The sequence below is a fragment of the Corvus hawaiiensis genome, chromosome 14, assembly GCF_020740725.1.
Source record: "Corvus hawaiiensis isolate bCorHaw1 chromosome 14, bCorHaw1.pri.cur, whole genome shotgun sequence".
Taxonomy (NCBI): domain Eukaryota; kingdom Metazoa; phylum Chordata; class Aves; order Passeriformes; family Corvidae; genus Corvus; species Corvus hawaiiensis.
In genome coordinates, this window is record NC_063226.1 from 22060047 (window position 1) to 22087914 (window position 27868).

Consider the following 27868-nt stretch of genomic DNA (forward strand, 5'->3'; position numbering starts at 1 on the left):
GGGGTGTCCCCCTGCCCAGAGGGATCCGAGCAGCACCCGGCCCAACCAGGAGCTCCTGGCCCGAATCCGGGGTGGGCTCGCCCCAGGGAGGCAGAGGCAGAGCGGACCGGAGATGTCCACCACGGCCCCGAGAGAGGTGGGTGCTCCGGCATCGCTCTGGGGTGCGTTTGGGGTGGCAGCAGGGTGGGGAAGAGTTGCTGCAGGAGGAAAGCCGGGCCAGGGACCTCCAGCCGGGGCCTGGCCCCTTCCCCAGCCCCCACCTCCCGGGTGGGATGTGCTGTGGGACCCGGCAGGGCTGGGACCCTGAGTGGTGGCTCTTGGGAGCCAGCCCTGAGGGTGGTCGTGGGGATGCCGGGGGCAGGCCAGAGGTGCCTCTGGCTGTGCCTGGGATCATTTGGGAACAGGGAGCTGAGGTTTGCTTCCCAACCTGATCCAGCTTTCCTCAAAATCTGGCGCCTTTCTTGCCTTTTAGCTCAAGTCTGTAACTCGGGGCTTCACCTCCTGCCTCCTGCTCCCTCGCGAGAGGAGGACCTGGCTGTCCTTCCCCACCATTCCCGTGGACCCGGAGCGCTGGGATCACGGGCTGGCTCCCCAGTTCTCCCTCACCGACCCCCAGCAGCCCCAGCCCCTGGGTTGGGACCCCCTTTCAGCTCCCTGCGGCCCCTTCATCCCTCCCTGCACAGGGTCCCCCCTTCCCAAACCCCCTCCAGCCTCTCGGTGCCGGCTTTTCAGAAGGGAATTCCGCGTGGAATGAGGGAGGAAAACGTGAGGAACGTCGGGAGGGGAGCGGGTTGCTGGCCGGGTCACGGGGAGCCGCCGTTATCTCCGTGCCATCGTGGGCGGCACGTGGGGACACAACGGGACCGGCGGGGGCCCCCCCGGGGCAAAGTGCCGGAGGCAGAGATGGGCTCAAGGCCGTTCTCCCGGGGCAGATAAGGGCACTGCCTGGATTCGGCCCATCCCTGCAAGGAGAGGCAGCTCCGCCTTGGGAAATCGTGGATTGATCCCTGCTGGGCAGGCGCAGCCTGGCGTGAGCCCCACTCCAGGAATGGGATTCACCCAGTCCCGGTGCTGCGGATGGGATGGAGAGAAAGGGAACTCTTCTGGTTTGCATAATTTATCTTGGAATCGTGGAATGGTTTCAGTTGAAAGGACCTTAAAGCTCATCCCATTCCACCCCTGCCATGGCAGGGACACCTCCCACTGTCCCAGGCTGCTCCAAGCCCCAGTATCCAACCTGGCCTTGGGCACTGCCAGGGATCCAGGGGCAGCCCCAGCTGCTCTGGGCACCCTGTGCCAGGGCCTGCCCACCCTCACTGTAAACTTCCTTCTTTCCATGCGTGGTCCTGCAGGGTTGGTGACACATCTGCTGTCCCTGGCATCCCCTGGGAGCCCTGGTGGGTGCTCCAGCAGCAGCACAGCTTCCCTGGAACACAAAACCCTGCAAGGCCTGAGCTCGTTTCCCAAGGGCTCCACAAGCTCCACACTCCGGGATGCTCAGCCCCCCCAGCTGTTTTCGGTCCCCGGTGTGGGGGTGGCAGCTGTGACACCAAACCTCTGCCGTGGCTCCTGCTTTGAGCGGTCACAGGTCTCACGTGGCTGCTGTGAAGCCCCTGGGGTGGCAGGAATCCCATGGGAACAGGCATTCCCCTTCCCTGGCAGCACTCCGGCTGCTTTCCCTTTGGCCAGGGGGGTAGAGCAGCCTTGGCCCCCCCACTTCCTTCCCCTGCTCCTGTGGTCCCCTGGAGGTGCTGGGATGTCCCCAAGGTGGTGATAGCAGCATCCCTGTGTGGGATCCAGCCTGGGAGACACAGGGAAGTGGGGAATCCGGGGCTGGTTTGGGATGGGTGAACACAGAGAGGGGGAGGATCCAGGCTCCTCCTTGGGGACGGGCTTGGGACTGTTGGGGCTGGATTATCTGGAGCAGGGTGGCTTTTTTTTTAAAGTTCTTTGCCAGAAAGATGATTTTTATTCCCTTGTATCTCTGGATTTTTACACTCCTTCCTTTCCAAAAGGGAAACCCAAACAGAGTTGCCTGGTGTCTCCATATGAGCCCTGTGCTCTCCTCCCTGTCTGTTGCTTTTCCAGCTGCTGCTTTTCTTTTCCTTCGGGGTTTGTCCCTTTTAGTTTTGATCCTTCCCTTTTTCTCCCTGGGAATGAGAAGTGTGAGCAACCAGGAATCTCCTCTCAAAATTAGATTTGGTGCAAAATGTGACCCATTCATGGAAAAAATAGCATTTTCTCATGGAAAAGTACCCACGTCTGTAAAAAAACTGGAATATCCCCCTTGTTTCAGTGCAGGGGACTCAGTCTGGGGACAGTGGCCCAGTTGGGGGGGGTTTCAGGCCTCAGGACTGGGGACTGATCCCTCCATCCTGGTGCTGCTGGATCTGCCCAGGTGCCGGGGCTGCTGAGGCTCCTGGAAGGGCTCAGGGGTTGGGATTGGGATTGAATCCTGGGGTGCTGGAGCTTCCTGAGCTCTCCGTGTGGGAGCACGGCTGGTGACGGAGCTTGGGTTTGGGATTGGGGATCAAATCTTGGGGTGCCGAAGCTTCCTGAGCTCCCTGTGGGATCACAGCTGGTGATCCTGGAGCTCCTGGGTACCCGCTCAGGTTTGGGATTGGGGTAAATCCTGGAGTGTGGGAGTTTCCCGAGCTCCCTGTCAGAGCACGGCTGGTGACAGAGCTTGGGGTCGAGCTTTGAGTCCCGGGCTGCCGGAGCTCCCCCAGCTCCCCGTCAGAGCACACCTGCTGCCGGAGCTCCCGCCTTAGGGCCGGGATTAAATCCCGGGGTGCTGCCGCTTCCCGGGCTCCCTCCCGGAGCTCCCGGCCACCCTGTCGCCCTTTTATGTGCGGGTGTCCCGCTGGAGCCGCGGCGGGGCCACCGCCGGGAGCCTGATTGGCTCCACACCCCTGCGCCGCTTCCAGGTTGGCGTTTCCTCCTCCCGCGGCCAGGTAAAGCCTTCCCGACCCGGCACCGGCCTCCCACCCGCGCAACTCGCTCCGGCTCGCCTCAGGGTTTTTTTTTTTTTTTTTTCCCTTTCCCTTCCTTGTTTTCCCTCCCTTTTTTCCCCCCTTTTCCCCCCGTTTTCCGGGCCAGGCCCGTCCCCGCGCGGGGGGATGAGCAGCGGGCTGGTGGACGCCGCGGTCTTGGCGCCGCTCAAACCCGTCACCATGTCCGGGGACCCCCACGAGGACACCCCGGTCTTCGAGGACATGAAAGCCCCTTCCCGGCCCCTGGAGAACCCCCCCGACCTGGCGCAGGTAAGCGTTGGGAAGGGGCCGCTTCCACCCGCTCAGGTGCGCGGAGCCTCCCGAAAAACCCCTGGATTTGGGCTGAATTCTGCTTTGTTTTTCCCGTCGTTGCTGCGACACCTCCGTGGCTTTGTCGGCTCCCGCTTCCCCCTCCGCCGGCTTTCCTCCTGGGCGTGTTGGGTTTCGTTTGGGAGTTTTGGGGTTGGGTTTTTTTGCCTCCTGTCTGCCTTCAAAGCTCCTCGTCGTCCGTGTGGGCTTTGCTCCCACTCCAGGGTTCAATCCCTGGCCCCTGGGATTGGCAGGTGAGGGGTGTCCAGGGGCTCTCCCACTGGCAAGGACAGGACGTGGGCCCTGGGATTGCTGTGCCCGCGTGTGCTGGACGAGAAACGGGACCTTCTTTTCCATTTTATTTTATTCCCTGTATTTTTCCGCCGCCACGGCGGGGAAGGAATGCTCCTCGAGATTCCCTGGCAGCATTCCCCCTAGATAAAGACCTGGATAAGTGGCTTTGGGATGTTCCTGCAGGCCCAGCCCTATCCTGGGCCCTGCTGCCCACCCCAGCCAGGGGGACGCGGCTCCGTGTCCCACCACAGAGCCTCCAGCCGCTCTTCCCAGTGGGAAGGAGGCTGAGGCAGGCCCAGCCCCACCCTGGAGCCGAGGTTTCCCCCTTTTCCCCGCTCCGTGGGGCGCGGGGTGCCCGGGATAATGATTAACCCCGAGCCCCACGGCCCCAGCGCCATTTTGATCCGGGCGGGAATGCTCCGGCCCCCGGCTCCAGGGACACGCAGGGACCCCCACCCCGGTTCTGCTCCTCCGGAGACCCCCGGGAGGGCACTGCCAGCAGGGGTGGCACCAGCCAGGGCTTGGGGCTGTGTGTCCACTGCCCCTTCCCTTGTCCCCATGTCACCAATGTTCCAAGGGCCATTTTGGGGCTCTGGCCCTCACAGGGAGGCAAAGGCCAGGTCTGCATCTCTGGATTTCCTGGAGATCTGGGATCCACAGGGGCTGCCAGCAGTGCTCACGGATGCGGGGTCAAACTGGGGACCATTCCTCCTTCCCCTGCGATCTTCCTGCCCCTCTGTGCCAGGGTTGGGGTTACCTGGATCAGAAGCGGGGTGGTGGCTCTTGGAAAGCTGGGGATTATCTCTGGGGCCTTCCCAGGGGGAAGAGCTGTCAGCTCCCTCCAAACCTCCCCAAAACGGGCTGGGGAGGCTGAGCTTGGCTTTTTTCCTTTTTCCATCTGGGTGGGATGAGGCAGCGGGGCCGTGACCAGTGGGGCAGTGTGGCCGTGGCCAGCCCTGAGCCACCTCAGGGGGACACCCATGGCTGGAGACACCTTCCCCCCCAGTCTTTGCTGCTCGTCCAAGGAAAAGGGGGTTTGATCTCACTTTGCTCTGGGGTGGTGGCAGCGGAGGGGTGGCCTTGGAGGTGTCACCCCTTTGCCAGTGACCCTCTTGTGACCCTTTAGGGATCCTGGGACTATGGGGCTGAGCAGATCCCACGGATCCCCAAACCCACCCAGGGAGCGGGACCATGAGTGGGACACCCTGAGAGCCCCGGGCTGCACCCCACATCCCCGGGGAGGAGTTTTCCATGCTCTGGCCCCTTTCTCCCAGCGGATTCCAGAGGCTGTGGCGCTGTGGGAGCCGTGGCTGGAGGGTGGAAAAGCTGGAAGGCCGCAGGGCTGGGAAGCCTTTGCTCCAGAGGGTTTTTATCAGTTTGACGAGGCTGGTGCCAAAGGCTGTGACCTGTCAGGCTCCAGCTCGGAGCAATTCCTGCTGCTCCGGCTGCCCGGGCTCGGGAAAAGGCAGGAGCAAATTATCCCCGTGGTTTCGAAGTGCCAGTGCCATATATCCCCCTAAAATTGCTTTTCAGGTGGGATCTCTTTGCTGTCGAAAATTTTACTGGATCTGCCTCAGCTCCTCTGTGGAATTTCCAGTCAGCTTTTCCCTTTCCTTGGCTTTTCCAACCACCCGGCCCTGAGTTAAAAAAGCAGAGAAAAGAGGAGGGAAAAGCGCTTGTGAGAGGAAAGTTTTCCTTCCTGATTTGAGTCAGATCAGCCAGAAAAAGCATTTTCTTCTTGAAATCTCCAGAGGTGGATGCTGGAGGGAATAATAATAATAATAATAGTAATAATAATAATACAATCATAATAATAAAATACCAAGAATAATATTAATAATATTAATAATAAAAAGCAAAAGCAAGGCACGTCCAGGGAACGTTTCAGGAGAGGAGGAGCCGATCCCTTTGTGTGGCTGTCGGGTTCCCGGGATGAGTGAGGAGCCTGTGGGATTTATCCCTGCTCCCACCTGGCTGCCACAGCATTCCCGGGCACCTGGGGCTGGAGGAGCATCCCGGCATCACGCAGGGCCTGGAAGAACAGGGCAGGAATTGGCTCCTCCAGGCTTCCCTGCAGCTATGGGCAGGTGGCTCTGAGGATCCTCGAGGATTTGGGAAGGCAATCCCTGTCTCCGTGGCTCCAGCCGGGAATTCTGGTGTTGGAGGTTGTTGAGAGAGCAAAGGAGCTGCTGGGAAGAGAGAGATGGACAAAGCCCCAGCCTGGCCCTGGGTTTAACCCCTTCCTGCCTGTGCCAGGCCCCGGGGCAGTTGTGGTGGGGCTGGTGAGCTCCCAGTGGGGCTGAGGTTGCTGTGGGAAACAGGGAAGATCCTGCTGAGTGTGGAAAGGGATTTTCCTTGGGTGCAGGCTGAGGAACAGCAGCAAAGGGCTCCCTTTGTGTCCCCTGATCCTGATTCCTGCCCCACGGGCACTTCCTCACCCTGTCCTCGGCTCCCTCGGGCTGGGTCAGGGGCTCAGGAGGAATAAAACACCTCGGGCACCTGGGAGGTTCCTGGACACATCGGATGGGATCAGGAAAGTGCCGTTCCCAGAGCTTTTTCTGGCACTCCCCATCCTCAGTGCCGGGAATGGCCCTTCCCAGACCCTTCCAGCAGCGTGGAAGAATGGTGGGACAGGGTGGAAGTGCTGTGGTGCTCCTCTGTCTTCATCTTGGCAGGGATTTTGCTGCTGGATCACAGGAGAAGCCGGATCCAGCAGTTTTAGGAATGCTCCGGCTTTCAGGAGCTGTTTCAGTCCTGCCCTGTCCCTGTGCCACGTCCTGCACCCCCTTTGGTGCCACATCCTGGTTGTGAACGTGGCTGTGGTGGCCTGAGGGTGGCTGTCCCTTGGAGCAGGGATGGCTTTTCCTGCTCCTTGGTGCTCCAGCGCCTTGCACAGCCCAGCTGGAACCAGGGTGGTGGGTCCTGGCCAGGGCCAGGAGAGCCCTGCCTGCCATAAGTAAATCTCCTTTATTTATTAGGAGAGATGTTGGAGTGCCCGGCACAGCCCCCGGGGGATGATTCATTTCCTTGGGCTCCCAGGAGCTGCAGGCAGGGAATAAATTTGGCTTTTCTGCAGGGAAAGGGGAGATGGCGGCTTTGGAATTTTGCTCTGGACCTGGAATGAAATGCTGGGGGGAGAATCATGGATGTCCTGCCCTTGGGGATCCTCCTGGCTTTGGAGAGGGGTTCAGAAATTCCATGGAAGTGTGCAAAATCCGTTTCCAAAGGGTGCTGGCAGCCCGGGCAGGCTCCAGGGTGTGCAGGAATGGTGTGGGAGAGATGGGAAGTTAAATCCGGACAAGGAGGAATGGGCACAGCTGATCCCTCTGGCACGAGGATGGGTTTGGGAGCTGGTGGGGCTGAGCCTTGCATGAGGGATCTCCAGAGGGAGGGATCCTTCCCTCTGCTTTGCTTTGGGATCAGCTGATCCCGATGTTTTCGAGACCAGCCTGTGGATTTGCAAGTCTGATGGGCTTTGTGCCTGGCAGGTGTCTGCAGGGCCACAGGGAATTGGGGTAGATTCCCAGAAAGGATCCCTTTATCCCGCTAATTCTGCAGGAAGACCCTCAGGAGAATCCCCAGCCCACCCCTGTGTCAGGGGTTGGTCCCATGGCTGAGCGACTCCAGAGGCAGCAGGATAAACCCAGTGAGCAGCAACCCGGGAAATTCGGGGGGTTCATCCTCAATATTCGTTACTTTATTTTCCTGGAGTTCCCCGGGTGGGTGCAGGAGGGAGTGAGGAGCGGGATGGAAGGAGGAGCAGCGTGGAACAGCTCCCCGGAATCGCTCGGCCGAACTTTGAGCTGCGGAGCGCCGCGGCTTTGTCCCGGTGTGGGACAAAGGCTGATTGTTCTCCTGCGGGAAGTCTGCCTCGGGAAGGGGACAGGGATTCCAGGTGTGCCGTGCTCATCCTCCTCCCCGCCACCTGCCCTCCGCTGGGCTCAGCTGGAAAAGCGCCTGTGGCCCGGTGGTTTTTCCTTTTTGGGAACCTGCGGAAGGCGGGGATGAGCGGGGCGCTCCGATCCAGCGCATTTCCCTTCATCGCCGCTCCCGAGCGGCGTGTGGGGAGCGAACCCCGCCGCCTGAACTCACTGCCCGGCCTTTGGGGAATGCATTTCTGGCTCGTGCATCACCGCCCGGGAGTTTTCCCCCTCTCAAACCTGTTCGGTCACCTCCCGGCGCTGTTTTGTTCTCCTTCCCTGCTCCACTGAGTTCTTTTATCCAACCCATCCACTGCAAATAATCGCACTTACGAGCGTCTTGTGAGCTCGATTGCAGTGTTTGCTTTCCTCGTGCTCCATTGGCGAATTCCCGGAGTCACAGGGTCCCGCCGGGCTCTGGGGATTGGAGAACTCGTGTTTACAATTCAGATGTTCTCAGAACTTGAGCTAGCATGAAAACCCTCCAAAAAAAACCCCATGGGCTGTTTACCACATCAAAGAGCTTCAGCCCCGTTCGAGCTCGGCTTGAAACTCAAACAAAGAATCTTTCACTGAGTTCAGAAATGCTGCGAGAATTCTTGGAAAATTAAGGTTTTCTCAGTGTGGTGGGGAGGGACCTTCACGTTCCCACCCAGAGCAGGATTTGCGGCTATTAAACCGCATTTCAGCACCTCGCTGTTTGTAGGATTTTCAGTGCAAGCGGGAGAGGGGAATGGCAAGGAATTCACCCCGGTGTAGCTGCTGTGGAAACAAAGGTTTATCCCGAACCCCGGCATAGTATCCATCCCTTATCACATCCCTCACACCTGAGGCACTTTGTCTCATGGATCTGAACCCATCCTGGACAGGCCAGAGGATGTGGATGCTCTCCAGCCCATCCAGCCCGTGGGGGTTTTTTGGTTGTGTATTTATTTACCCCAAATATTTTAATGTTGTCTCTACAAAATCCTCATTTTGCTGCTCCTCAGGGATATTTTGGGGAGCTGAACCTGGGAATGGCTGGATATGTTACAATTCCTCACAATGAGCAGGTTTGGTGTCCTCTGAACTGTGGAAAGGCCCCAGATTTGTTGGGAATACCAGAACATCTCCCCAGCTGCTCATTCAAACCATTTCCGAGCGTTTCGTTCTGGGCAGCTTCCAACATTTGGGGGTTTGGTGGTTCTGCGGCGTGGGAGAAACTCAAAGCCATTAATTGGGGGTTTGTCATCCCCTCGGGGACCCCAGGAGTGTCCCAGTCCTTGTGTTTCCCAGGGCTGGCATTGCCCAGGCTCCCAAATGCTCCCACTGGAGCCTCTCCAGGGCTCGGAGCCTTCTCTGGGAGCTGTTATTGGCCATAATCAACCTCCCTTAATAAACAGCAGCTGGGGATTCCTTTATACACAGGGAAAACGTGGAAGGCCCTGGATCTGGAGGAAACTCTGGATTTCTGCTCCCAGGCCAACACCAGGAGCACAGAGGCCGCTGCTGGTGCAGGGCGGGGAACGAGGTGATGGTTAAGGTCCCTTCCCACCCAAACCATTCCACGATCCCACAAAATACTCAGGATGGGACACGTGGCTGTAGGAATGGGGGCTGAAGGAATGGATCTGCTCCAGCGTCCCACTCAGTCCCTGTTTTGGCAGAATCTTCTCGGCCTGGGGAAGTTCAAGCTTGGAAGAAGAGTTGGCCCAGCCCAGCGTTCCCACCTGCCTCAGGGGTTTGGTTTGTGCTCCCAACTGCTCTCGGAGGAAGTTGGGGCCGCAGGGATGGTGGGATTTGCTGTCTGCATGTGAAACCTGACCTTGCCCGGGGTCTGCCCCGTGGTTTCCTGGGAAGAACAGGATTTGTGGCCTGTTTGGTGGGATCTGGATGCCAGGAGGGCTCCACAAGCCCCGGCAAGCAGCTGGTGACTCATTCCATTGTCAGTCCTTGGGAATGTGCTGCCTCGGAGAGGAGCTGAGCTTCCACAGGGACTGAGGGAGGCAGAGTGAATCCCACCAGCTGGGGGGGATCCCTGGGAGCTCCGAAGCCTCTCCCATGGCATGTTCAGGATTTAGGGCAGGGATGTGTGACTGGGGGAACTGGAAAGCTCAAAGACAATCCTGGTGTCCTGTGGCCAGGAAGAGGTGGATAAATTTGTCCAGGTCATCCTGGTGACATCCAAGAGTCAGGGAGAGGGTGGCCTGGGATGGAGCTGGGTCCAGAAGGAGCAATGGAGCTGCAGGGAGGGCCCTGCTCCTGGCTGATGCCAAATCCAGCGCTGATTTGTGCTGTGTAACCCAGGGTTCCTTGAGTCCCGCCGTGCTTTGGCTGGGGCTGGAGCAGCTCCAAGCCTCCCCATCTTCCAGGAGTTGAAAGGGTGTTAGATCATTCCCCTTCTCCCAAAGAACCATCCAAGGGGCTGTAGCAGCTCACACCAGGAGTCAGCCCAGCTCGGCCTCCAGGAGCTTTGATGGAAAACCTGCCCTTGCCTTTCAGGGGCTCCACCTCAGCCTTTGCTGAGCAGGAGCAGCTCAGAAATCATGGAGTGTGAATATCCTGGAAGCTGTGGAGGTCCAGCTCCCTTAAATCCTCATGTCCTCCCTCCCCACGCTTTGACAGTTGTCCTCACACCGCGTTGGAGCAATGGGAGAGGGGAGAGGCCATCCCTGATTCCCCCCTTCCTTCCAGCTCCATCCGGTGCTGAGGCGGCTCTTGGTGGTTCTGCAGAAGTGGGATCAACCCCAAAAATGTGGATCAACGCCAGTGCCAACATGGCACCTCCCACCCTCCCATCTGGAGAAGCTCCTTTGGTTTTCCCTTCCCGCTCCAGGCTCCGTGTCTCCAAGGTTTTGGGTTTTTTCAGTCCAATGATGGATTCAAACCTTTATTTTTGGCAAGGCTTCTGTTTGCTGCTGGAGCCTGGCTGCTCCCAGCTGCTCCTCTTCCAGCCCCTTGACCTTGGAGCTGGCTGAGGGTGTTTTCCCTGGCTCCCCTGGCCTTTGGGATTGTGGCATGATCCCAGTAATAAATACCTGAGCTGGATTGCCTCGGAGGGAGCCTTTATCAGCTGCCGGAGGGAAGGAACTGCGAGCACAGTCAGTGAGTCTGGGAATGGGGCTGCCTGGCTGGAGATTCCCGGCCTCCCTGGCTGCTGGGAAGTCGTTATTGGCTCGGGGAGTTGCAACACAGGGCAGGAAGGAGCACTGGGATAACCCTCAGGAGCTCCTGGGCCATCCATGGGCACAGACCTGGAGAAGGGAGGATCCATGTCCTGCTCCAGAAGCTGGAGAGCTCGGGGATGGACGCCTCTGCCAGGCTCCTCCCTGGGCACGGGATTTCAGCAGGGATCCCCACTTCCCAGGTGGCCAAAACTCGGGAATTTTAAACACCCCAACAGCCCTTGGGGACAGCTGTGACCCCAGGGGGCTGAGCACCCCCAGCACCCTCCGTGTGCAGGGACAGTGAGGGGGTGGATTCTGCTCCCAAAGGGATTTGGGGCGTCCCCATCTCCCTGTGCTCCTGGGGGCATTTCACAGCAGGTAAAGGTGGCTTTGGGACACCCCCAGCACCCCGAACCCCCAGGTCTGGGCAGGATGGGGGACTCACACCCTTTATCCATGGCCTGGCAGGGAATTGCTGCAGGAAAAGGGGAAACTGTTGGGCTGGAAGATGTAAAGGTTGGATTTGATCGCCTTAGAGATGTTTTCCAACCCAAATAATCCATGAATGCTTCGAGGGCAGCCCCTCACCCTGGAGTTGCTCTGAACCCCCAGGTCTGGGCAGGATGAGGAGCTCACATCCTTTATCTGTGGCCTGGCAGGGAATTGCTGCAGGGAAAGGGGAAATGTCTGGAGTGGATGATGTAAACCTTGGACTTGATCACCTCAGAGGTCTTTCCCAACCCAAACAACCCATGAATGCTTTGAGGGCAGCCCCGCATCCTGGAGTTGTTCTGAGCAAGCAGGGGAGCTCATCCAGGGCCTTCCTGGGCCCAGCACATTCCCACGGGAGCTCAGATTCCATCCGGGATTCGGCTTTGTTGTTTACGGCAGCCAAACGTTGGGCACTTGAAAGGAAGAGTCCCGAGGCTTTCTTTGCTAATCCCGTTTTACAGAGAGTTCCAGGAGACTTGAGGAACAAACAGAAAATAACGTCGATCCAGGTCGGTATCAAACCCAAATGATCAGAGGGACAAATATTTACCCAGGTCAATATTTAACCAGGAGACAATAAACGCTGATATTGAACCAAATCTGGATATAAATACAGGCTATTTATAAAGCGAGCCCGCACAGGGGCACTGCCAGGGCCGTGCCAGGGGGGTTGATTGATGATTATCCTGCCCATTGTTTGCTGATTCCCTCGGAGGCTGGAGTTTCGTGCAGGTGCACGGAGGAGAAAGAGCCCGGGCTGGGTTGTGGCACGACCGTTGTGCCACACCTGTGCTCCCGGGGTCCCTGGTGCCGGGGACAGGCCCCCCCTTTCCCGTTGGAGCCGTGTCCGGCTGTTCCCCCATTCCCTGAACCCCCACCTAGGAACGGTTTGGGTTGGGAGGGGCATCAAAGCTCACCCAGGTCCAACCCTGACACCTCCCACTGTCCCAGGCTGCTCCCAGCCCCAATGTCCAGCCTGGCCTTGGGCACTGCCAGGGATCCAGGGGCAGCCCCAGCTGCTCTGGGCACCCTGTGCCAGGGCCTGCCCACCCTCCCAGGCAACAATTCCTTCCCAAAATCCCATCCAGCCCTGCCCTCTGGCACTGGGAAGCCATTCCCTGGGTCCTGTCCCTCCATGCCTTGGCCCCAGTCCCTCTGCAGCTCTCCTGGAGCCCCTTCGGGCCCTGCCAGGGGCTCTGAGGTGTCCCTGTGTCCTTCCCTTCTCCAGGTGAGCACCCCCAGCTCTCCCAGCCTGGCTCCAGAGCCCTTGGAGCAGCTCCGTGGCCTCCTCTGGATTTATTCCAGCAGTTCTGCATCCTCCTGATGCTGAACCCCGGGGCTGGCTGCTCGTGGCTGCCCTGCCTGGACACAGGTGACATTCCTCCTGCCCCCCCGTCCCCAAAGCTCTTTGCAGCAGTGACAGCACCACAGCGGGGGCTGCCTGTGTGCAGGAGCCTGGCATCCAGCTGAGAAGGAATCTCCCGTCTGGGAGCTGGAATGGGAGCTCTGGCCAGGCAGGAGGGAGCTCAGGGCTGATGAAACCCCCCCCGCCTGTGCCAGCCCCTCCCTGTGCCACCTTCAGAGCTCGTTGCCTGTTTAGCAAACACTGATTTCCCTCCTCGTGCCCTGGCGCTGCCCGGGTGCTGACAACACCTGAGGTTCCTCCGGCCGTTTGTCATTTATCACCTGCGGATTAGGAGGTGTTTAATCAGGGACAGCCACGTCCCGCCCCGCCCCGCCCCGCCAGCCCCAGCCCAGCTCTCCGTGCTCGTGGTTAATCCGGGTTTAGCTGGGGCCTGCCAAGAAATGTTTGTGTTGGACTCTGCTTGAATCGATCTCGGTGCTGATAACAGCTCCCCTGGCCTGGGACAGCTGATCCAGGGATAGAGGGCTCCCAGGCTCCTGCAGGATTTATGGGAACGGGCAGGGGTGGAGGGTCTCGTGCCCACCCCTCTGAGCCACTGGAGAATCCACTCCGGAGAGCTGGGATGGCATTGCCCTCTTCATCGAGCCACTGGTTTTACTGGGGCTGGGGGCTTCACATCCTCCAGCTCTCCCAGGGGCTGCTCCTGAGGTTAGCCCATCCTCCAGGGAATTCTGGTCGCCAGGTTTGGGTGTGCTGAGTGTTACACTGCTGGTCCAGTGACACAAACTGGTGTCCAGTGGCCTTACTGGAGTGGACAAAGTACTGGTTTGTGCCTTTTCCTTCTCATTTTTATTTTGGTTTCTTTTCCCTGGCAAACTGAGGAGATGCTTCTCCAGGGTTGAACTCGTGTGACTCCGGGGGGGAAATCCCCCTGGAATTCAGTGCTTTGGCTGTGCGAGAGGAGTTTCGTGTTGGCTTTCCCTTCCTGGCCACGTAAAGATGGCTTCGAGTCAAAGAGAATGGGTTTGGATGGGATATTGGGAAGGAATTCCTGGCTGGGAGGGTGGGGAGGCCCTGGAAGAGGTTTCCCAGAGAAGCTGTGGCCGCCCCTGGATCCCTGGAAGTGTCCCAGGCTAGGTTGGACGGGGCTTGGAGACAGCCAGCAGAGCAGAGGCTTTGTTGGTCTCCAGTTGAGTTTCATCCCAAAAAGAGGATCCAGCACCTGGAACTCCCCTGCAGGCTTGGGATTACCTGGGGAAGAGCTTGGCTGGAGGACGCAGGAGCTTCTTCCAGTGGTTCTTCCAGTGATGGGACACAGCTTTCAACCCCAAAGCCCAGGAGATTTCTTGTTTAAGCATCTCCTCGTGCTTCCATGGCCACGTGGAGCCCATGGATCTCCAGGGGCTGACATCATTCCCAGCCTGCTGACATCCCTCCTCTGGGACCTCTGGTCTGTTGTGGCCTTGCAAGGAACATTCTCCATTTAGGTGCAATCCCAGGATATGAACACCTCAAAAAATGGGAAAACTCAGTCCACTGAGTTGGTTTTCCTGGTTTTCTGTGTGCCAGAGGGAAACCTGTGCTGGTTTTGCGCCCGTGCTGGTCTCAGTGACCATCCCAAACTGGGAGGGGACGGGAGGCTTTTCCAGGGTCCTGTTGGACTGGAGGAATGGGATAGGTTTGGGTGAAACCGGGTGGTTGTGGAGAAGAGAGACACGCTGGAAGTGAGCAGGGGAAGGATGTGGAGTGAGGATGAGCCCACAGGAGGCTGGTAAATGCTGGTTTGGGATTTGGAGAAATCCCAGATCTCTTCCCCTCTGCTTGGTGCTGGAGGACGGTGGCCTGTCTGGAGCACTGACCTTGGAGAAAGGTCTGAGGGATGTGGGAAGAGCCCTCAGCCCTCTGTGGGAATTTGGGAGAGGTGGAGGCAGGAGAAGGGAGAGGTGCAGGACATTTGTGAGCACATTGTCATCTGTATGGGGGTGATAAAGGGGATTTCAGGTGCCGTGCCTCAGTTTCCTCGGGAGTGCTCTGTACTTCCCGTTTGTCTCTTCTTTCCAAAGAGGCTTCCCTGTTCCTCCTCAGACAAGCTCCAACCCATGGTGGGCAACCACCAACCCATGGTGGGCAATCACCAGCTGCTTCCATGTCACGGGGTGTGGGGTGGGAGGAGACACCGGTGGCAGGGGGGGACACCTGGAGGCCCTGGGGGGCTCTGGGAGGCTGTGGGAGGCTCTGGGGGGTGCTGCCCTCCTTGGCCAGGGGTTTTTGAGGGGGGTCTTTGGGGTGGCCAAGCTGGGGAGGACACCCCCCTAACCCAGCCCTGCCTCCTGCAGCTGCACCCCATGAGGATGGACCAGCGGATGCCACCGCTCATCCTGGAGGTGAGTGGCTTCCCTCGTTCCTTCCCCTGCATCCTCCTGCTCCCGTTGGTGACAGGAATCACAGAAGTCTCCAAGAGGTTGAGCTGGGACATTCCCCACTTCCCATTCCCACTTTCTCCCTCCATCCCCGCTGGCAGCCAGGACAGGTCCCTCCGTCTCTGCCAGTCCCCCGTGCCAGCGCGTCACTGCCACCGCCATGGCTTGTGTGTCCCCACGGGCTGCATCCCAGCGCCTGTGACAGGAGCCAGGAGCGACAGCCAGGGCACCCGAGTGCTGGAGTGGCACTGGGTCACCTCAGCTGGACTGACGACTTTGTAGGATCATGGAACGGTTTAATTTGGAAAAGTCCTCTAAGATCACCCAGCCCAACCATTCCCCAGCACTGCCAAGGCCACCACTGGCCCCTGTCCCCACGTGCCACGTCCAGAAGGCTGTGAAACCGCTCCAGGGATGGGGACTCCAGCCAGGCCTGGAGAATCCTTTTTGGAGAAAATTTCCCCAATATCTACCCTGAGCCTGCCCTGGCCCAGCCTGAGGCCGTTCCCTCTCCTCCTGTCCCTGTTCCCTGCGAGCAGAGCCCGACCCCCCCGGCTGCCCCCTCCTGTCAGGGACTTGTGCAGAGCCACAAGATCCCCCCTGAACCTCCTTTGCTCCAGGCTGAGCCCCTTTCCCAGCTCCCTCAGGAACTCTCCAGCCCCTTCCCAGCTCCCTCAGCCACTGGATGTGGATGTGGCATTGGCTGGGAAGTGCTTTGGGGTCAGAGGTGCCAGCACCTGGCCAGGCAGTGTTTTCCAGGCGTTTCTGGGCCACAAACAAAAACTTCCCGTTTCTCCCAGTGGGAAAGACGATGGTGCTTGGGATTCCTGCACAACTGTGGCGTAGTGGAGAATTCCATGGGGTGGAACTGTTGTTGTCCAGGTCCTGCACACACACACAGAGCAGAGGGGCCGGGCTGGTGTCCCTCACCACCCCTTTCTCCAGGAGCCTGAAGGGGAATTACTGTGGTTTTTTAATGGAAAAACTGGGAAAAGGCTGTGCTCTGCAGGGAGGGGTGGTCATGGAGGGAGGGAGGTTGGGTGACACCAAACACGGCACAGGCAGAGGATAGGGGGTCTCCAGATTTGGGATCCGAAATTCGGGCCCTGCATGGAATCCTTTAGTTTGGAAAGGCCCTCTGAGCTCCACACCTCTCCACGTTTGTATTCCTGCCCGGTCCCTGTGGCAGAAGGACCTTCCCTTGGGAACTGCAGGTGAGAAAGTGAAATGCCCGAGATAAGGGAAGTGTGGAAGGAAAAGGCACCCAGCACCTTGCCCTGCCCCTGCTCCTGCCAAGTGGGGCCGTTCATTGCTCAGGAATGTGCGGCATCCCGAGGCGCCTGGGGTGAGCTGATTCCCAAGGGAACCCGGCCTGTGCCAGCCTGGCTGCCAGGAGTGCCCAGGGCTCGGCTCCAAGGCTTTGGTTCTCCCAAGGGAGGGAACCCGCGCTGGGCACCACGGGGAGCAGGGAGGCAATCGGGGTTGGAGCTCTCCATGAGGATGGAATGGAGATGAGGGGACCCAGGTCCTTTCCCTGCCTCCTGCTGATGCCTCAGGGTAAAGAGGGAGGGCAGGCACCAGGGACAGGAGCCAGGGAACGGCTGGAGCTGGGCCAGGGAGGGGTTTAGGTTGGATATCAGGAAAGGTTCTTCCCCCAGAGGGTGCTGGGCACTGCCCAGGCTCCCCAGGGAATGGGCACGGCCCCGAGGCTGCCAGAGCTGCAGGAGCTCTGCCAGGGATGCCCAGGGTGGGGCTGTTGGGGTGTCTGTGCAGGACCAGGGGCTGGACTGGATGATCCCTGGGGGTCCCTTCCAGCTTGGGATATTCTGTGACTCCATGAGTAGCTTTGGGCTCAGCCTGAGCCAGGGTTCCCTGTCCAGAGGAGCTGCTTGAGCTTCCTTTAACCAGGACAGCAGCTTCCAGGACCTCCACGTTCGACGAGAACAGACATGTCGCGGTTGGACTCGATGACCTTCGAGGTCTTTTCCAAGCACAGCAATTCCCTGATTCCATAGGGCTCCCAGCACGGTGTGTACACACACCAGTCCCAGCACGGCCCTTCCCAGCCCGGCCTCCCTGAGCTCCTTCCCGAGTGGCACAGGGTGGATTTGTGGCTGTCCCCGTGCCTGGGTGACAGCCAGCTCAGCCATGTGTTGCCAGCACGGCTCCCAGAGGTGCAAAGGCTCTTTGAATGAGCTGGAAGCTCCGTGATCCTTTCCCTGGAAAGGGCGAGGAAATCTCTTGGCTCCCTCCCAGCTTTGTTAAGAGCCCTGAGGTGGCAGCAGGGCCGACTTTGGCCCATGGCACTCTGGTGACACGGTTCAGGGCTGGAAACCTCGGCTCAGGGCGTGGGCTGAGCTCGGCTCCTGCTCCTGGAGTGCGCTCCGGGCTCCGCCAGGGAAACCTGGTGGTTTTCCAGCTGCTCTCCATTGGAACGAGGCTCCGAGGGCTTTGACACTTGGAGAACCACGTAATTAAGGGCTGGAGCTCTGCACAAGAGCTTCAGTGCTGGGATCTGCCACCACAATGAGCAGAACCTGAGTCACCCAGTGCCAGCAGATGAATTTCCTCGAGGATTTCTCCATCAGGTTGCTGGATTGTTGGGCCTGGATCCAGTGGGATGCCACAGCAGGCGGGAACCAGGAGGGGAAGGAACCGGAGCCAGAGGTTCTGGTAGCTTGGAGGAGCCAGGCTTGTAAAAACAGCTCTGTAAAACAAAACTAACCCAAAGGTTAGGCCAGGGCTGAGTCACTGCCCAGGTGAGGCAGGAAGGCAGGAACTGTTCCCATTTTAGGCTCAGAATCCACTGAGTAAGTGGCAACATCACTTAGATTTCTAGGCCCAAATTATTCCCAATTAATTAAAGATATTGTCCTAGAATTCCTCAGTTCATTAAAGAGACTGGCCCAGAATAAAACACTCCTCAGGCTGCTGAGTTTAAAGGAGACCAGAGCCAGCGAGTCCAAGGTGGGCTGCAGATCCAACCTGAGGTGTGATCCTGGCTGGATTCATCCCATTCCCGGTGCTTGTGTGGCCAAAGCTTTGTAGCCAAAACTCTGTAGCCAAAGCTTGCTTCCCCTTTATCAGGTGTGATTTGTGTCCTACCTGCATCCTCTCCCTGGCTGCCTGCTGTTATCAGGGAGATAGGGAGGGGGGAAGTGGGGCAGAGGCCGCTGATTCAGCCCTGGGGAGTCTGGCTGAGTCAGACCCGGAGCTAAATCACCTCAGCTCGGCTTCCTGGGCCGTTCCTGCTGCTCCCTCCATTTCCTGCTTGCTCAAATCCCTGCTGGACGTTGGCCTCCCCCCACTGGGTGTCAAGGTCACCTTTCCCAGCTCCCGTGTCCGTGTTTTTGCCCCAGGCACGCTCGGAGATGGACAAGTACCTGTCCAGCGAGGTGCCGCCCATGCCGATGCTCCCGGACAAGAAGTACCGCCGGGAGAGCGCCTCGGTGGTGGACGAGTTCTTCTCCACGGAGAAGCCCAGCTCCACGCCCTACAGCGTGAACATCAACGTCATCCTGCCGGACACCACGCACCTGCGCACGGGGCTCTACCGGCCCCCCAAATCCATGGCCCCCTTCCCTCAGATCAAAACCGAGCCCGGCACCGGCTTCTCCCAGCCCTGCTCGTCTGCCTCTGGCCCCACGCAGACGCTGCCCGACTTCACCAGCGTGTTCAGCATGCCCCAGTCGGTGGCGGTCAACAACATCTTCATCAAGCAGGAGATGCCCGCGGAGATCCCGTTATCCGCGCACCCGCAGCAGTCCCAGCTCTTCCAGCTGCCCCTGGGCGGTGCCGGCGCCGACATTCCCACCCTGGCGTCCTCCTCCAGCAGCAGCACCACGGCCATCAGCTGCCTCAGCGGGGTCACCATGTCCACGGGCTCCATGGCCAGCGTGGCCCACAGACCTGTGCAGCCAGCAGGGCCCCTCAAGCAGTACCCGCACGTGGCCCAGGGACAGGGAAGCTTCGGGAACATCCCCGGGCAGTTCTACCCCGCCCCAGGGGTGACTCTGCCCCCCTCGCCCCCCAACTCGCAGCCCGGCAGCCCCGAGAACCAACCCGAGCTCATCAACACCATCTCTCCCCCGCCGTCCTACGAGGCCACTTTTGGACTGAAGCTGGTCCAGTCGTCCCAGATCCCCCCAGTCCCCAACGGCATCGGGGGCCTCTCCCAGGGGCACATCGTGATGCAGCCCCCCAAGTACAACCGGCGCAACAACCCCGAGCTGGAGAAGAGGAGGATCCACCACTGTGACTACCCAGGTGTGCTCATGGTGGGCTCTGGGGGGCTCTTGGCACCCCGAGGATGGGTGGGGGTGTCCAGGGAGGATAATCTGAGATCCCTTTTGGAATGGAGCTGTGGATGGAGCCCCAGGGAAGCGGGAGGGAGTAGAAGAGGTTGATCCCACCAGCATGTTGCGGTTCCTGTTTTGTCCCCTTCCCTCTCCCTTTACACTCTGGCAAAAGCAACTCAGAGAGGCAGAGAGCTCCTGCAAGGCCAGGGATGCTCCTGGGAATCTGCACCTGGGAATCTGCCCCTGGGAATCTGCACCTGGGAATCTGCTCCTGGGCTGCTGCTTCGCTCTGGTCTCTCCCAACCCCAAGCAGCCACGTGAAGCCACTCTGCCATTCTCACTGACTCTTCCTTTCCCTCTGTCTCACAGCGGGTGGAAAACCAGCAGGGAATTCCCCCAAGGAGACCCAGACTCTCTCTGTAGCCCCAGCTCTGATCTTCCAAAGGCAATGAGCTGAATGTCCCGGTGCTGTCCTGCCGTGGCTCCGTGGCTGCATCAGGAGCTGTGGAAGGGCACTCACGGAATGGTTTGGATTGGAAGGGACATTTAAAGGCCATGTCATACCACCTCCTGCCATGGGCAGGGACATCTTCCACTATCCCAGGTTGATCCAAGCCCTCAAGCTGGGGATCAGCCCAGAGATGCTCTGGCTGCCCCTGGATCCCTGGAAGTCTCCTAGGCTGGGCTGGATGGGGCTTGGAGCAGCCTGGGATAGTGGAAGGTGTCCCTGCCGTGGCAGGAGGTGGCACTGGGTGATCTTGCCTTCCAAGCCAAACCATCTGGGATTCCATGACACACATCAGGGAAGCAAATCCCACTGAGAGATCCCAGTGAGAGCAGTCTGAGGGCTTGGAAATCACCGCTCCTGGAGCCAGGACACACCTCCCACTTCCTGGGCTGATCCCCAGTGCTGACCAGTTGGGGATTAGCAAACAGTTTTCCCATGGGGGTGTGTGAATGAGGAAAGTCACTTCCTAACTGCCTCCTGTGAGATTTATGGGCTCTTTCCATGGCATGGGAGTGGCTGGAGGTCAGCCCAGAGGCTCTGCCTGCTCCAGGTCCTGTCTCCAGCCATGATCCCAGGAGGGGAAAAGCAGCTCCTGCCCATCCTGAGCAGGACAGGCCCTGTCCTGCTGATCCTGGGCAAGAGGCTCCTCTGGGGTGGGTGGAAACGCTGGGATGAAAAATGTCCCCGTGCTGCTTGTGCAGGTGATAAAAATTCAAATTCGTATTTGAATGTCCTCGTCAAAACACAAAGCAGCAGGGCCAGAAAGGGCAGCAGAGGCTTCCTTAAGCTTTGTCCAGCTGAAACCTGGGAGCAATTAAACCCAACTCGTTTTGAGACACCTGCTGCTGGAACTTTTCCCCAGCCCTGGTGTTTCTGTTAAACCCTGTCTTTGATTAAACCTGTTCTTGCTGATCTTGTGAAAACACTTGTCCCTGGCTCTGTTCTGGCACCTGGAAGCCAAGCTGTGACTGTCCCTGGCTCTTTCCTCCTTCCTGGAACGTTTGTACCACATCTGCTGGGCCGGGGCTGTTACAAAACCCAGCCTTGCAAAGTGATATCAGCTGTGACTGGAATCCAGGGAGACAAAGGGCAGCACAAAACCAGAAATGGGGGGGGGAATCGAGGGTTTTCATCCTGCTGGTGGAAAAAGGGGTTTGAACCTTTGTGCTTGATCCTTCCCCCGCTATTTCCCAGCACAATTCCCATGGGTGGCAGGAGAAGGTGTTCGAGTCTGTCTGCCTCAGAGCAAACGCTCTTTAGTTAATACTGAGCCCAAGCCAGGCTTATTTGCATGGCCCAGCTCTGTCCCTCACCTCAAACACCAGGGTTTTTTTGAGCAAGGGCCCCTTTCCCACAGGGAAATTGTGGTTTTTTTCTGTCCTTGCAGGTTGCTCAAAGGTTTACACCAAGAGCTCCCACCTGAAGGCACATCAGAGGACTCACACAGGTAAGAGCAGCTCCAGGAAGTGCTGCCAGCCTCAGGTACCAAACCCCCCCAAAAGGGAGAGATGGGATTTTGGGAAGGAATTCCTGGCTGCGAGGGTGGGGAGACCGTGGAAGAGGTTTCCCAGAGCAGCTGTGGCTGCCCCTGGATCCCTGGAAGTGTCCAAGGCCAGGCTGGACACTGGGGCTTGGAGCAGCCTGGGACAGTGGGAGTTACCGTGGTGTGAGATGAGCTTTAAGGTCCCTCCCGACCTGATTTGTTCCTCGATTCTGTGCTTTTCTGTCGCTCTGAGCTCTTCCCTTGAGATGTCCCAAATCCTACCCGGGGCTGATCCTGATGACCCTCCAGGAAGGTTGCAGAAGGCCTGTGTTGCACGTTTGGGACCTCTGAGGAGACCGGGGCATCTCTTTTGTGTCAGGGCTCCCAAGGAGAGGGGGGAACCCCTCGTGTCTCCTTGGGCACCACTCCCTCCAAACCCACCCAGAGAAGGGCTCCCAATCCGTGCAGGGTTGGGCTGTGCCCTCATTCCCGAGGGTGCCATGGTGCAGACAGGGACCCCAGCATGGAGCAGCTCCTGCTCAGCTCCCCTGGGCCGATCCCAGCTCCGTGACACTCGTGCCGTGCATTCAAGCCCCAGCGCCCTCATTAAGGCATTTATTATACCTGAAACCTTATCAGATCCCCAGGTAGTCCAGGAACCATCAGTGCCCTCATAAATCTCTTTTATAGGAGGGCTGATCTTTACTGAGAGCAATTAAGCTGGGCCCAGAGTTCACTTCTCTTTTTTATGAACAACGACCAAACCCTGCTCTGTGGCTGGGAATTGGTTCTTGCTCTTGGCTCTGTTCCTTCCTCCCCTTATCAGCCCTTCAAACAAAGAATTTCGCTTTGTGGGTGAGCCACGATGTTTTTTTGGCAGGGGCTGGGGAGGAGGGGGCTGGAAAAGAGCACGGAAGGGGTGGAAGAAAGGAACAGGAAGGATGTTGTCCCAGAGCTGGGTGCCGATAGGGATTTATCACAGTCTGGAATCAGGGCTTTAAAATTAAATTAAACATCTCTTGTCCCTTCTGGTTGGGAGCACAGGGTTTAGCTCCGTGCCCAGGACGTTGGGCACCTCCTTACCCATCACATACAAAGATGTACCCAGGAAAACTTTCAAACTGGGTTTGAAATCCAGTAAAACTCTGGTTTTTCCAAGTTTCCCAGTGATCAAGGAGGAAATCCAAGTGGCTTTGCCTCCTTCCCTTCCCCTCCTGTGAGAGGGAAGGGCGGAGAGGTGAGGGAGGATGTGAGCTGAGGGGTCAGGAGAACTGATGGGGGTGTGGGATGAGCAAAAAGTAGGGAATGCAATCCAGAGCCGTCCTACAACCCAGGCCCGGGATCTCTGCATCCAATGTTTTTAAGCCTCACGTTTTGCTTTGCCTCGCTGAGCTCATCACCAGGGCTGCAAGAGCAAGGACTCACCCCAAATCCTACCTCAGCTCCATCATCCAAAGGGTTAAAAATGTCCCTTCTCCCATTCCCTGCCTGAGAAATCCATGATCTGGGAGCTCTTTCCTTGTGGTTTCCCGTTGCCAGGGGCCGGGTGTTTTCCTCTCCTGGAGCCACCATTCATTTCCTGGGTGCCATTGTGAGATTAAATATAAACCCCCGGGGCCGGGAATGCCACCTTGGATCCTTTGTTTGAGCCCGCCCTGCCGTGCTGTCCTGGGAGACACAGCCAGCTCCCGGGACAATGGAAAACCTGGGACAATGGGAAACCTTGGGCTTCTATCCTGGAGATCAACCTGGCATTGTTTGGGAGCAAAGGGCCTTGGTGGGGTTGACCCAGCCAGGTGACCTGGAGGGGACAAAGCTGCAAGGGGCAAATCCTGCCTTTGGGAATATCCTGCTTTGGGGAAAATCCTACTTTGGGGAAAATCCTACTTTGGGCAAACCCTACCTTTGTCTTGGCACGTCCCAAGTCCCGTAAAACCCCCACCAAGTCCTTGTAAATCCTCTGCAAGTGCTGTGTTTACCCGAGCCATAAAAACACCCCTCTGGTTCCCACGGAGCAGCGCCCGGGGTTTTTGGAGGAGCAGGATGTGCTCGTGCTGCTCTGCCACCTCCAGGTTCACACATCCGTGGTTTTGTGCTTTTCCCACTCTGGGCAAAGCACTGGAGATCGTGCTGTGGCTGATTTCATTTCCCTGACCAAACGTGGCATTCCCAGCCCTGGAATTATCCAAGGCCGGGTTGGATAGGACTTGGATCTAGTGCACCGTGGAACCCGGTCTGGTGGAACCTGGCCTGGGGAAGATGGGCTTTAAGGTCCCTTCCAAGACAAGGCATTCCAGGATTCCCTGGTTCTGCAGAGCAGCCTGTGGGAGGAAGGGCTCCCTGGGCAGCAGGGAGAAGAAGGAATCCCTGTAAACTGATGTCGTCCCTGGAAGTTGGTGTAGGAATCCCTGGAAGTTGGTGGAACCTGGTCTGGGCAGGGTGGAACGTGAAGGGCTTTAAGGTCCCTTCCAAGCCGAGCTGTTCCAGGATTCCCTGATTCCACGGAGCAGCTTGGGAGAGGAAGGGCTCCCTGGGCAGCATGGGGAGGAAGGAATCCCTGGAAGTCGGTGTAGGAACCCCTGGATGTCAGTGCAATATGACAGGCTTCCAAGTCAAGGCATTCCAGGATTCCCTGGATCTGCGGAGCAACCTGTGGGAGGAAGAGCTCCCTGCAAGCATGGGGAGGTGCCCCTGGAAGCACGGGCAGGAAGGAATCCCTGGAAGCACGGCAGGGCAGGGCACACATGCCCGTGCACGCGTGCTGCGTGCGGACGTGCGCTCCCGCCGCGCCGCTGCGCCCGGCAATTGGCCCGGGAAAGGGTAAATATTTGAGGTCGGGAATGTCAGCACATTCCCTGAACTCTGCCTGCTTGTTCAGGCTGTTAAGAGCAGCACTAATATTTGAGAGCACCACGCCCTGCGTGGGGACAGGGCCGCAGCCAGGGTTCAGCCCCGCGGCCCCGCTGGAAGCGGCCGCGGGCTTTTCCGGCCCAGTTCCCAGCTGGCTGGGAAGGTGCCCGGTTGAATGGATTTGGGTTGGGAATGGGTGTGTTTGGGAGGGAGGGGGAGAGGGCACGGGGATGACATCACCTGAACGCTCTGAAGGAAACACAATGCGTTGTGTACAGAGCTGCTGGCGGGGAACTTGGAGGTGTGGAGCGTTAGGTCACGGAATCCTGGAATGGTTTGGCTTGGGAGGGGTCTTTAAAGGCTGTCTGATCCTTTAGGGACGCCTTCCACCAGACCAGGTTGCTCCAAACCCCATCCAATCTGGCCTTGAGCACTTCCAGGGATGGGACAGCTGCCAACATTGGATGGAGGTTTCAAAAAAATTTAGATTTTTCAGACTGAAATTTAGATTTAGAGCCCTTATCTTCCTCCTGGCACCTCCCACCACCCCCACCTTCCTCAGGAATTTTCGGCTTTTTATTAAAAAAAAAAAAAAACTAATTCAGAAGTTGTTTTTAGCCAGAAATGCTCCAAAATCCCACAGGAGCTCGGAGAGCACTGGAAGGCAAAGCGGGAGGGGGTGGAGAGGGACGAGACCTGGGTGGTGCAGCTCCGTCTGCGGTCCCTCGCTGGCTCTGGGCTGAGCGCTGCGGGGAGCCCTGGCAGTGCCAAGGAAGTTGGGCGTGTCCCAGAGGCTGGGGGGCGTTTTTGGGAGGCTGGGCACACGTGTGACCGGTGGCTGTCCCCTGGCCAGGCGAGAAGCCCTACAAATGCACGTGGGAAGGCTGTGACTGGCGCTTCGCCCGCTCGGACGAGCTCACCCGGCACTACCGCAAGCACACGGGGGCCAAGCCCTTCAAGTGCCTGGCCTGCGGCCGCTGCTTCTCCCGCTCCGACCACCTGGCCCTGCACATGAAGAGGCACCAGAATTAGGAGCCGCCTCCCTTCCCACTTCTCCGAGAGCAGCTCAAACTCTTCCCGTCTCCCAGGGAAGAACCTGTACATAGGAATGACCCCGCGCCGCGATCAACCGAGGCGGCAGGAGAGCTCCTGCCAGCCTGGCCCCGACTCTGGTTTCACAAGAGACTGAAACCCACCCAGCTCATTTCAGACGAGCCCTGATTGCAGACTGAGCTCCTGACGAGCCTCCTGGTGGCACCGGGCCGACAGAGCCAGGATTCCCAAGGGCTTTCTTCCAGCAGTCCTGCTATTTATTTGTCACTCAGGAGCGACTTCATGTCTCAAGGCCTTTTGGGACGGTTTTTGCCCCTTTGGTGAGGTCCAGGAGGATGTGACAGCTTGGCTGTGACAGGTCTCACTTGGACCCTCTTGGCCAGTCCCATGGCATGGCCATGGATGTGGCACCACATCCCTTGGTGTGACCATGGATATGACACTCTGTCCCATGGTGTGACCATGGATGCGGCACCGGTGCCATGGTGTAACCATGGATGTGACCCCTGTCCCATGGTGTGACCATGGATGTGACCCCTGTCCCTTGGTGTGACCATGGATGTGGCACCGTGTCCCTCGGTGTAACCATAGATGTGACCCCTGTCCCTTGGTGTGACCATGGATGTGGCACCGGTGCCGTGCCAGAACAGGAGCCATGCCCAGGGCTCTTGGGGGTGACAATCCCAGTCTCTGTGGGGGCATAGAAGAACAGACCTGTGACAAACTCACCCTTCAAACAAGGGACAGCACAAAAGCAGGTGACAAAAGCGTCACCTGTGTCCCACTGAGCCCATTGCTGGCAGCCACCTCACGCGGGACTGCCAACGCCTGCCCTGCCTGGTCAGGTTTTTATGGTTGTGTCCTTAGCATTTCTGCTTCCAAGAGGAATCTGGACTTCAGGTGTCGCTGGGGGGACCAGCCTGGGTTTGAAGCTACCCAGGGGACAGCAAAAGAGCCACTGCTGAAGGTCTGGAGTCCCAGAATCCACCAGTGGTGCCCTTCCCCAAAATCCTCCCACAAGGACTCGGTGGCCACCGGTCACACCGGGCCTGTGCTGTTGCCATTCCATCAGATGGGGAAAAACAAAAAAGGGAAAAAAGCATCTGGGAACCAAATTCCAATAAATCCTGCAGCTCAGAGTGGAATCTGGAATCACATGACTACCTCACAGGTTCACCGCCTCCGGCTCCCTAAGCTCCTTACCCCCATCCCATGGGATGCACATCCCTGTTCTCCAAAGCCTTCCAGGGGTTAAATTTGGGCACAACAAGAGCCAGTTCCAAGAGCAGCTGGGAGGGTTGTAAATAAATCAGGAACAAATAACGGGCCTGCTGTGTCCAACAGAATATTGATTTCTTCCACGCCCGCCTCCTCTCTTATTTTTCCTTGGATAAATTCGGGTGGCGCACGGACTGATGTGTGGGATGGAAGGCTGGACCATGGCATGGCCAGGTGGCTGGAATTTGGAGGCCACTCCTCTCTGCTGTTGCCAAAGCCACTGCTGGCTTCCTGGTTGTTCTATTCCTTGGAGAAACAGAACCAACCCCAACCCCGCCGCTCTGTTTGGCAGGAGAGGAGGGCAGGAAGGATTTGGGGTCGATGTTGTGCTGTAGGCTTTGGGATGGACGATGGTCCAGCTCTGCGGCGACTCCTCCTGTGGCTCTTGAGCCAGGACAGGGAGGGTGGGAGTGGAGGGGGTGACAGGTCATGGAATTGCTGGGTGGTTTTCCCAACAGTGGGAGCAGTTTTCCAGCCCTCAGCACCAACCTCCACGCCCCAGGGTGGTTTTTTCGGGGCACCTCCTGTGGTTGAAGCTCCCCAAGGCAGGAGCCAAAGCACAAAGCACAAGGTCCCCGCGTGCGTCACCCTCAGCCCCACCCACGGCCCTCTCAGAGGGGTCTCTTCACCCCCCTCTGCTTCTTCCCATCCCTAATTCCCCTCTCTCCCCACCCTGTGATGCTGATGGAGCCCAAAACCAGTTTGCTGAAAACCAGCACAAAGCCAAACCCACCAACAGGCAGCTTGAAATCCGAGGGGAGTTGGACACGATTTTCCTGCTAATCTTGGGAATTTTTTTCCCTACAGCCTCTGCTTGTCCTCCCCTGGACTCTGTGTGTGTAAATATATAAATATATATATTTTTTTTTAAATTTGATGAGGGGCAGAAGTGTTTTAGCACCCAGCCACTGCTCTGCATGCAAAGTCCTCACGTGCAAATGCTTCTTTGTTTTGAAAAATGAAAATCATGGCAAATCCTCGGCTTTTATTCCTTTATTTTCCTATGGACAGAGTGGACAGCTCTGGGTTTGCGTTGGTGGCCGAGGGCAGTTGTTTTTGGGGAGAAATCCGGGGAGATGGGGAGTGGTGCTGGTGGAGCCTTGTGACACTCATGACAAACGACGGTCCCTCCCTCCCCGGTCCCCTGGGACACTTTGGGAAAGCTTTGCAAGGAGTGGATCAAACGCTGGAATGTGGGTGCCCCACCTCTGTTTGAGAACGGGGAGAAAATCGCTGTAAATAGGCCAAAAGTGCTGTGTGACTCCGGGGGTTCTTCCAGGTGATCCTTTATTATCCAAGATGAGCACAATGGGAAAGAAATTGGGACCTGGAAAATGTGGGGAGGGAAGATTTCTTTTCCTGGAATGCTGTGTTTGTTAAAGAGCCCCTCTCCCCCACCAAACTCCCCCAGGAATATTGATCCATCTCCTATTTTGTAATAAAATTTTATCACCTGCA

The 27868-nt window shown here is 58.0% G+C and overlaps 1 protein-coding gene and 1 long non-coding RNA gene across 3 annotated transcripts; one reads left to right on the forward strand and one right to left on the reverse strand.

Annotated features, from left to right (window-relative positions):
- Positions 1-27868, forward strand: LOC125333419 (Krueppel-like factor 5). 2 transcript variants are annotated; one of them, XM_048319300.1, is made up of 5 exons: positions 1-136; positions 14857-14904; positions 18300-19206; positions 21134-21193; positions 24933-27868. In XM_048319300.1, the coding sequence occupies exons 1-5, from the start codon at positions 113-115 to the stop codon at positions 25109-25111; spliced, it is 1218 nt and encodes a 405-aa protein (XP_048175257.1). In that variant the 5' UTR covers positions 1-112; the 3' UTR covers positions 25112-27868. The 2 variants fall into 2 exon arrangements, with proteins under 2 accessions (XP_048175257.1, XP_048175255.1); XM_048319298.1 differs by lacking the exon at positions 1-136 and adding an exon at positions 2930-3263.
- Positions 7272-7837, reverse strand: LOC125333420. Its single transcript, XR_007206846.1, has 2 exons — positions 7757-7837; positions 7272-7585 (listed from the first exon to the last, which is right to left on the reverse strand). It is a non-coding gene; the product is annotated as an uncharacterized LOC125333420 (long non-coding RNA).

Coding starts and splice junctions, on each gene's coding strand:
- LOC125333419 (XM_048319298.1), top strand. CDS start 3,120: ATGAGCAGCGGGCTGGTGGACGCCGCGGTCTTGGCGCCGCTCAAACCC. Junction 3,264..14,856: donor ACCCCCCCGACCTGGCGCAG/GTAAGCGTTGGG, acceptor TGCCTCCTGCAG/CTGCACCCCATGAGGATGGA. Junction 14,905..18,299: donor TGCCACCGCTCATCCTGGAG/GTGAGTGGCTTC, acceptor TTTTTGCCCCAG/GCACGCTCGGAGATGGACAA.